Source organism: Scomber scombrus, chromosome 14, assembly GCF_963691925.1.
Source record: "Scomber scombrus chromosome 14, fScoSco1.1, whole genome shotgun sequence".
NCBI classification, from domain to species: domain Eukaryota; kingdom Metazoa; phylum Chordata; class Actinopteri; order Scombriformes; family Scombridae; genus Scomber; species Scomber scombrus.
In genome coordinates, this window is record NC_084983.1 from 12,912,873 (window position 1) to 12,922,050 (window position 9,178).

At 41.4% G+C, this 9,178-nt stretch overlaps 1 protein-coding gene across 3 annotated transcripts; it reads right to left on the minus strand.

Annotated features, from left to right (window-relative positions):
- On the minus strand, positions 1-9,120 carry dlat (dihydrolipoamide S-acetyltransferase (E2 component of pyruvate dehydrogenase complex)). 3 transcript variants are annotated; one of them, XM_062433177.1, is made up of 15 exons: positions 8,728-8,841; positions 8,253-8,348; positions 6,838-6,939; positions 6,629-6,753; positions 5,998-6,151; positions 4,706-4,832; positions 4,315-4,502; positions 3,968-4,103; positions 3,557-3,624; positions 3,140-3,250; positions 2,756-2,863; positions 2,503-2,621; positions 1,725-1,887; positions 1,470-1,606; positions 1-1,343 (listed from the first exon to the last, which is right to left on the minus strand). In XM_062433177.1, the coding sequence occupies exons 3-15, from the start codon at positions 6,910-6,912 to the stop codon at positions 1,214-1,216; spliced, it is 1,641 nt and encodes a 546-aa protein (XP_062289161.1). In that variant the 5' UTR covers positions 6,913-6,939; positions 8,253-8,348; positions 8,728-8,841; the 3' UTR covers positions 1-1,213. The 3 variants fall into 3 exon arrangements, with proteins under 3 accessions (XP_062289161.1, XP_062289160.1, XP_062289159.1); XM_062433176.1 differs by lacking the exon at positions 8,253-8,348 and having other exon boundaries at positions 3,140-3,247; positions 8,728-9,120; XM_062433175.1 differs by lacking the exon at positions 8,253-8,348 and having other exon boundaries at positions 8,728-9,120.
- Positions 9,121-9,178: the final 58 nt, after the last annotated feature.

The following is a 9,178-nucleotide window of genomic DNA, read 5'->3' on the forward strand; positions in this document are numbered from 1 at the left end:
TGAACCTGTTTGCACGTACTGTGGATTTTTTATTTTCATGAATGTGTGTGTGTTATGTTTTAGTGCACACACACACTGGCCTACATGAAGCTGACCAAGATATTTATTGGGAAAAAGAGATGTGTAGAAATGGCTCCATTACAGGAAAAAGGTTGAGTGCAGATTAAGACTTAATTAAAAAAAAGTCAGTAACATCTTTTTAAACACTTTGAAAGTATTTTTGTCTTCATATTATAAATAAATGTTGTTAACCGTTTAAATTTGGGTTTTTACCTCAGGTCTAGTTATAAAATCCCAAACCAAAGATCCTTTGGCACAATGTTGACTTCTCCCAATTTATTCAAATAACAAATAATATCCAGCACCATTTTTTGTGCGTTTCAGCTGTGAAATACAGAATATTTCCAGGGTGAGTGTTTTACTCAGACTACAAAATATACATCCCCACAGAAGAGAAGAGAGAGAATTGGCAAAACTGCTCAGTACTTTTTTTAAGATTCTTTGTTATCATTCAGGGCTCAACCACCATGTACACAACTCTGTGTTTATCCCACAGTGAAGAATATACACTCTGTAGTATCAACCCACAAAAAACACACTAAATATTTTGGTTGTGTGTGTGTGTACACATGATCACTTCTCAGGAACAGGTTTGAGTGTGTAGATCTGGATTCATTGTGTCTCCAAGTTAACATACATTTGTCCTTGTCTTGCCTGCAAGCAGACAAAAATCACAAGCCTTTACTCAAAAGACGAACCCACAGATAGCCCCACTTCCCGTCATCTTTATCACATTCACACAAAAATCACATAAAAGTGTGTAGAAGCACACACACACACAAATTTTGGGGATACATATGTTCGCTTGGTTGGACATGTAACACTTCCCTTTGTAAAACATTAGCAATGTTTTAGTGACTTATGGCCAGTCTCTATTCTAGGATAAATTATATCTAATTCTGGTCTCTCGTGAGATGGGGCCTCAATAAATAGAATATGAGTGAGAGAACGAGAGGAGATAAAGATAGATGGGAGAAACAGCGAGACAGACAGGTAAGCGGAGTGAGTTCTGCCTCTTCCCCCTCAGGATAACTGGGAGTGACCTGGTGACAGGCTGGCCAATCACAGTAGGATAAGACCGGTTTAGACCAATCAGATGACTTCAGTGAAAGGCCTTGGCCAGTTGCTGCAGTTTAATGATAGTAAAGTCCGATCACAACAGCATGGTGACGGGCTTCTCCAGGAACTTGCGGAACTCAACGAGCCACTGAGCGCCGACTGCCCCGTCCACCACCCGGTGATCACAGCTCAGTGTCACAGACATCATACTGGCTACGTCAAATCTGCAAAACCCAAACACACGCTGCGTCAGTGCTAACACAAACCAAAGATTTGAGTTTTGAAAGGCAATATGACCGACTTGTTACAGTACATGTTACAGGATGCAACTTATTTGTCATTACACTGACCCTTTCTCATTATCAGCAGGCAACAGCCGTTTCTCTGAGCCTCCAACGGCGAGGATACAGGCCTGAGGAGGGTTGATTATCGCTGAGAAGTTCTTGACGCCAAACATCCCCAAATTAGAGATGGTGAACGTGCCTCCCTGGTGGAAAAAAAAAACACACACATTGATCAGGAATATCTCAATATGCTAGTTTTCTAATGATAAAACTGTCATACAGTCAAATGACATATACCCACAGGATCAGACTATGTCATACCTGGAACTCATGTGGCTGCAGTTTGCCGTCTCTTGCTTTGGCAGCGAGAGCTGACACGTCAGAGCTGATGCCGACCAGTCCTTTGGTGTGAGCGTTAAACACTATGGGTGTGATGAGACCACTGGCTGTGCTCACTGCTACGCTCACATCCACCACATGATTCCTGGAAAAGTTCAAATAAGTCAATACTACAGCACAATGTGACTTCAAGCAGGGAATATTTTTTTTAAATGCCTGAGTGCCCTCTATTGGCACAATAATGCAGCTACACTATTAGAGATTATTATCTGACAAAATGCTCACAGTATTAATCTAATCCAGGAGTTCTAAAATCTGAGACAGAAGGCCTTTACTTGCTTAGTTTCGCTCAATTCCTGAATGCCTATAGGATTGTGATTATGTTATTTGATCTCATAGGTACTCAACAATTGATCCAAACTAACCTGATATTGCTGTTTGACATGCTGCAGACTACACCAAATACATAAAAAGCCTGTACTAAGGTATTTATAAGTTTCTGATTCCAGGAAAATAAGATTCCTCAAAACTACTGAACCAAATCAAACTAATGTAATATTTTGTCATTTTCATTCACTGAGCTTCCCCACAAACTGTTTCAACGACTTCTGGTAAATTCACGTTTTTGTGCTGTGACCAAGTCATATCTGTAAGCTGAAGATTAGTAGATGTACAAAAAGAGAACATTTTCCTGTGTACTGTATATTAACCAAACAATATTAACATGTGTTTGGATATGGCTGTTTATGTGTTTACTCACTGGCGAATAACCGTGTCCAACCAAGAGGAGTTGGCCTCAGGAACCTTGAGGCAGGCCAGAGCACTGGCTTTGATGATGAAGTCATTCACACTAAGCTTGATATTCTGGGCTTTCACCTCCTGCAGAGAGGAGGACAGGTTGTTTGAGACACACAGGAATGACAATTCAGGGGGGGGTGTCTATACTGATAGACAGTCTTCCTGTCTACCTTGCTTTCATTCTGTTTTACTCCTATTTACAAGCAAACACTCACAGCATTGAGTTCTTTCCGAAGCTCCAGCACTTGGTCCATGTTGACGTCTACAGACAGATAATAGTGGGGGATAGTTTGCTTAGACTGCATCAACCTCTGAGCGATGACCTGCAGGAGAAAAAAAATATATGCACTTCAGCTTTGATCCATAATTCATCAGACAGAAGTGAGGTATTAGTCGAGTCTGTGTTGATAAATGGAGTGCCTGTCTGAAGGGCAACATGTGGAACCACGGGTCAGAGATAACAGAGCTACGCTGTGAAGACCCCTTAGGAGGTTTGCCTTGCAGCATTCAATACACTGAAGTCGTTATAAAACACAGTAGACCACCGAAAGACAGGTGTGTGTTTGTGTGTCTGTTCATGTGTGTGTATGTGTTCTCACCTTGCGGATATTGCTGATAGGGATGTCAGTGAAGGTCCCAGCTGGTGCTGCAGCAGCTGCAGCAGGTGCAGGAGCAGCTGCAGCTGGAGTGGGAGCAGCAGCTACAGCCTGCTGAGAAGATGGTTTAATTTACATCTAAACTAAATACAACAAAACACTGAAGCATATACAGCACTACAGTTTGATTGGAAACAGGACAGACAAACAAACAACAAAAGTATGGTAAAAAACTACAATCCTGATTATTTTGCCAGTGTAGATCAAAACCTTACAGCATACTGTAACATAATACAATGTCAGGTCACAAATTCCTAAAAAATGAAATGAAACCATTCTGAGAATAGTGAATGACAATAAAAGGAAATCTATTACTAAGTGGGAGTGATGAAAATGGAAATTAGTGGGACTGTTACTTACAGGAGCAACCTTTGATGGAACAAAGCTCTCAATGTCTTTTTTGGTAATGCGTCCATCAGGACCAGAACCTGAACACAAAACAGCTCAGAGTTAGACTTTTTAGTTAGAGTTTTACCATTCCCTTTTCACTTCTGCATTTACACTTTCACATCAAGTGATGTACCAATATATCATCACTGGTATATTACCATTCAATACCAATATTACTCTTGTACATAAATAATGTCAAGATTATTTTATTATATATTTTTTACTATTATTGTTCTTGTTGTTTTTCTTATTGCTGCTCTTATATTTTACTGTCCACTTGCTGCTGTAATAATGCACATTTTCCCCATTGTGGGACTAATAAAGGAATATCTTATCTCATCTATTTGCATCTTTGTGACCCTGTGCGTCTTCATGACTTACCGCTAACCTGCGCCAGGTCAATTCCTTTTTCAGCAGCAAGTTTCTTGGCCAGAGGGCTGATGAACACACGCCCCTTCCTGGGTCCGGCTGGGGCAGCGGCTGCTGGAGCAGGAGTGGGCGCAGCAGCAGGTGCAGCCTGTAACATAAACAGCCACAAATTAGGTAACAGCAGCAACTATCCCAGGGCAGAACGAATGGACAGGTCTCTGTTACGGATATATGTAAGGAGAAAGGCTTTGTGTGTGTGTGTGTGTGTGTGTGTGTGTGTGTGTGTGTGTGTGTGTGTGTGTGTGTGTGTGTGTGTGTGTGTGTGTGTGTGTGTGTGTGTGTGTGTGTGTGTCTCTCACCGCTACTGGTGCTGGAGCTGGAGGAGGTGTAGAAACCTCTGCCACACCAGTCTCTACATAATCCTTGAAGGCAACGATGTCACTTTCTTTCTCTACAATGATGCAGAGCGGTGTTCCCAGGGGGACGTCACGTGTTCCCTCTGCCACCATGATTTTGGCCAAGTATCCCTCCTCCTGCACCTCAAAGCCTGAACAAACAACATAAGATGGATACATGGTGAACAAGGTAAACAAGGTGAACAAGGTAAGCTCAAAATACAAGACTGTGGTAAGCTTTATTTCATGTAAAGGAAATACTAATCAGAACTGTAATACTGTTTTGCACTTGGGGTAAAAAAAGAGGCACCAACAGAGTAAATATTTCATGGCTGAGGTGTTTGAGTCACTTTACCAATGGTTGCCTTGTCAGTCTCGATTTCGGCCAGCAGATCTCCCTCACTCAGCTTCTCTCCGACCTTCTTCTCCCAGCGCTGCACTGTTCCCATCGTCATGGTGGGAGAGAGGGCAGGAAGTGTGATCTGCAACATACCCACACATCAATTTGAGCAACACAAGTCACGGCAGGGGGATGTCATTTCTGTAGCTTCAAGTTTGACCACTTTGTAGAGAAAAGTAGCAACAAACAATTCAGACAGCCAGATAATGTGTCTTTAATCAAGCTCTAAACTTTAAATCCTGCAACAGCAGCATCCTTAAGTCAAGTGTGGCTGTGTTTTGTAAGAGCAGCCTCTAACAAATTAAAGCTGCTCTTTAGCTTTGAAAAAAAGGCTCTCTGATTGAGCAATGAGATCACCCAAATATAATAATGACTTTTATTGATACATTTCTAAGCAATCAACCGCAACCTGGACAGCTGTATGTGATGGAGCCACATTAAATATGACAAGAAAAACTTTTAAACAGAAACAACAACACAAATTGTCATTTGCTGTTGAAGTAGAGACACATCACTGACTACCATGACAGCTATTTACACATAATTCAAAATGTAATACAAATGCAGCGTTATAAATGAATGTTTAGTTAAAGCTTTGTGTCAATACGAATGACATAATGAATTCAGAAAGAGAAAACATGGAGTTACAAAGAGAGCTGCAGTTTTATTTGATTTGCTTCCTTGACAATTGACAAGAGCTACATAAACGGACTTCTAACTTGCTCTCCGAGCTCTTCAATAGAGCTCAAAAGAAACAACATTTTTTTTTACAATCTCAATTAATTCAACATAAAATCTAAAATGACATACTCTGTACAAAAGGTCCCAAATTATGTTTTTAACGTTTTTGTTTTCACACATCGCATTTAAAGCCTGTGTGTGACTGTAACATCTTTCATGTTATTCTGATGCCACACAATTTTGTTTTTCCTGGTGAAAACTGATGTTGTCTTTGTATTTCTTTCATTCCATTAATCTCAGTGTGCCTCAGAAAAATTCTCTTCTACACATAATGGTTGTAATTTTTATGAGTTAAAGAATTTGCAACAGAGACTGATAAATTAAAAGGAAGGTCTAGATTGCACAGGACGCACATTGAACCGTCACACACAGACTGTCAGACTGAACAACCCTCATAAGGCTGCATCAGTGGCTGCTGAACACTGACTATACACAAACTCGTATTACTCTGCTCTACTTTGTCTGACATATCTGACTGTCCTTTGTTTATATAAGAACACACCTACCTTCATGTGTGAGGGGTAAGAGCTTCCTGGGGCTGCGGGAGGAGCAGCAGCAGCGGGAGGAGGAGGAGAAACAGAGGCAGCTGAGGACGGGGCTGCACCAGCTGCTTTAAGAGAGTCCAACGTTACGTCCTTAAAAGCTGCAATGAGGTCAGGACTGCATGGGGGAAAAACATACACACAAAGAAATTAGAAACACACTTATAAATGACCAGATGCTGATGAAGCAAAAACAGATGCTGAAAAAAAGGAAGAAAAGTGTCAAAACTGTCAATTTTCAAAACTACAACGTTCTTTGCGTTATTTGACGAAGAGACGTGTGGAATTCACAGTCTACAAAGTGCAGAAACGCCAGCTGCAACGTTTAATGGTGTGAAATCAATAACACTCATTTTTGTGTGTGGTCTACCGATCCTCTGTTTTTTCTGTTTCAAGACTGAATGACTTTGGGAATATCCTTGTTCCAGCTTGATTTCTTATTTCATTATCATTAAAGGAACACAGTGCCAACAGGTATTAGGAAGTCACAGGAGAGTTGTTATGCAATGGTTAGGAGAGAATTATTGCAGGCTAATAAGATTTTGGACCTTGGATTCCAGCCTGTATTTGACAGTGTCATTGCACAGATACCTACCTGTCAACTGTGATGCAGATTACTGATCCAATGTTGACATCTCTGGTCCCTTCAGGAACAAGAATCTTAGCCAGATAGCACTCCTCCAGCATCTCAAACCCTACAGTGGCCTTATCAGTCTCCACCTACACAGATAGGAACGTTTTAAAAAACTGAGTTTATAGTGATGATTCCTTATATTAATACAGAAACACACACACACTACTAACCTCAGCTATAAGTTCGCCCTCGCTGATTTTTTCTCCTTCCTTCTTCTCCCAGCGAGCGATGGTTCCAGTCTGCATGGTGGGCGACAGCGCAGGCAGCTCCACCTGTTGAACAAAGACACTGATTGCATTTAATTTGGATGAATGCCCACAGATCACCAGCGCCACTTTACAGTGTCCCCACTGGGGCATCATGATAAGGCACCACAAACAGTGGCCAAAGTCAGGTGTTGTAACAGCAGTTTCTACATCATCATCACCTCATCCTCTTGCTTAACAATTGACCCACATACAGCTGCGTTTCATCACATCTGGGATGTTTAACAACAGCTTTCAAGGCCGTATAACATCTGATGATGATTCATGAGTACATCTAGTGGCGAGACAGGTATGAGGTCTCAAATTCAATCTGCATTAAACCAGAGAGAAAGCGAAATCTCTCAGGACTCACATCTAAGGAGGTTTCTGTTAATACATCTTTGATGTATCCCAATTCCACACTGCATTGTACTTATATCAAGTGTGTGCTATATAGCAAGTTTCACTGTCTAATGTTTTTGGAAATATTATTTTTAAAAATTAAATAATTTTAAACTAACAGCAAATGATAATCTAACACAAGTCAATCAAACTGTGACTTTGCACTGTGTGTCACTATCACTTAAACTAATGAAATTATGTTCCTGGAGCTGATTCACCACCATCCGTCATTTGTTCCGTTTTCTAATTTAATTTGTCCAATTCCTTTGTGTGCTGCATTGTGGGACAACAGTGCACATTAACAGCACTAAACTAAGGTATTATTCTAGTATGCCAGCTTTCTTTTTTTAAGTATACTTAATCTTCTTTTCCAGCCCGAACACCCTATATACCCAAAACCTGTTTAGAATCAGTATGCATTATAAAGAAACGGCAAATCACTCACAGAAGTAACATCTGATGCACAAGGAGCTGCAAAAAGTAGTTGACTACTTGTCTAGTTGATTGACAGACAATAAATTAGTGACTATTTGATAATCAGTGAGTCATATTGATTCATTCTTAAAAGAAAAAATGCTCTCTGCTTCCAGCTTCTCAGCTGTGACTATTTGTGATTTCTTTACAATTTTATGAAATTAAACTGAATTTCTTCTGGTTTCGAAACATTTGGATCAGTATGTTTCACTATTTTCTGACAATGTATAGACCAAACAACTACTTGATTAATTAAAAAATATATAACCTTTTTATATTAAAAAATATATAATCGACAGAAGAATCAATAAGGACAATAACCGTTGGTAATTGTAATTCTGCCAGATTTGACAGCAAAGCAGGGTGTGAACATCTACTACTCACTGACAGATAAATGTTAAATTCTCTTCAATAGTAAATCATGGTTTAGTGTCTGAAATTGACCAATAACTTTCATATTTTACCAGAATTTAGTCAGACGCAGCAGTCTCATTATTGAGGGGAAGCACACCTTCAAACAGGTATATCCACAGCTGACAAATCCTGGAGCTGCTCCAACACTGAATGATAAAAAAAATACATATGACAGCATCCATACGGTGACACTCCCTAACTCATTGAATGCTCTCAATGTAAAAGAAATACTGATCTAACTCTTGTAAACCTGTGATGTAAACCTGAAATATCTCTGGACACAGCTCCCACCTGATGACATCAATCATGAATAAAGTCTGGATACTCTGAATTCACATTGATTCAAGGTGTGATTAAATAGTGTCCTAATCTGTTGAATCAGCTGATCTTAACCCTTGCATGAGTGTCAGAAGCTGCTCGGTACATGTCGGTGCTACCTCATGCTAGTTATGGAGGTCATGTTCTCTGTAACCGTGAACTTCGCTGCTATGACAACCTGAAACCTGCTCCGGGAGCTGACGGTACCTTCTGGTGGGGAGGCAGGCTGTAGAAACGGGTGCTGTTATCGCCGCCTGAAAGCTGGGGACACCGCAGCAGAGCCCGTCTGTGGCTGAAGCCGGAGCCCAAGATCACGGCCCGGGACCCGGCCCCGCCGTGGAGCCGCCGTAGGCAGCCGGTTCCGGGCACAGAGCGGGAGCTGGAGCCAAGCGCAACGGCGGCGGCGCCAGGCCCGGCCGGGAGGACACGGGGACTGGGGAGTCCGGCGGACGGCCTGAGCCGCAGGATGAGACGCAGCATCTCGCAGCTGATTTAAAACTATACAGAGCTGTCAAATAAATATCTTTTCCACCGGAGCCCGGACAGCCTGCTGCTCACTTTCTAATGACCTCCTCCAGTCCAAAACACGACGCTTTACGGCTCTCCTTCTTGCCCTGCCGTCTATCCGCAAGTGTCGTAAACGATGTCAAACAAATTT

What these genes read in the sequence shown, in the direction of transcription:
- dlat (XM_062433175.1), bottom strand. Translation starts at nt 9,000, where the DNA reads ATGCTGCGTCTCATCCTGCGGCTCAGGCCGTCCGCCGGACTCCCCAGT. An exon ending in CTATCAGCAATATCCGCAAG is followed by an intron (nt 2,864 to 3,139) that starts GTGAGAACACAT and finishes TTTCTCCTGCAG; the next exon opens with GTCATCGCTCAGAGGTTGAT. An exon ending in CCTGCTGATAATGAGAAAGG is followed by an intron (nt 1,344 to 1,469) that starts GTCAGTGTAATG and finishes TGGGTTTTGCAG; the next exon opens with ATTTGACGTAGCCAGTATGA.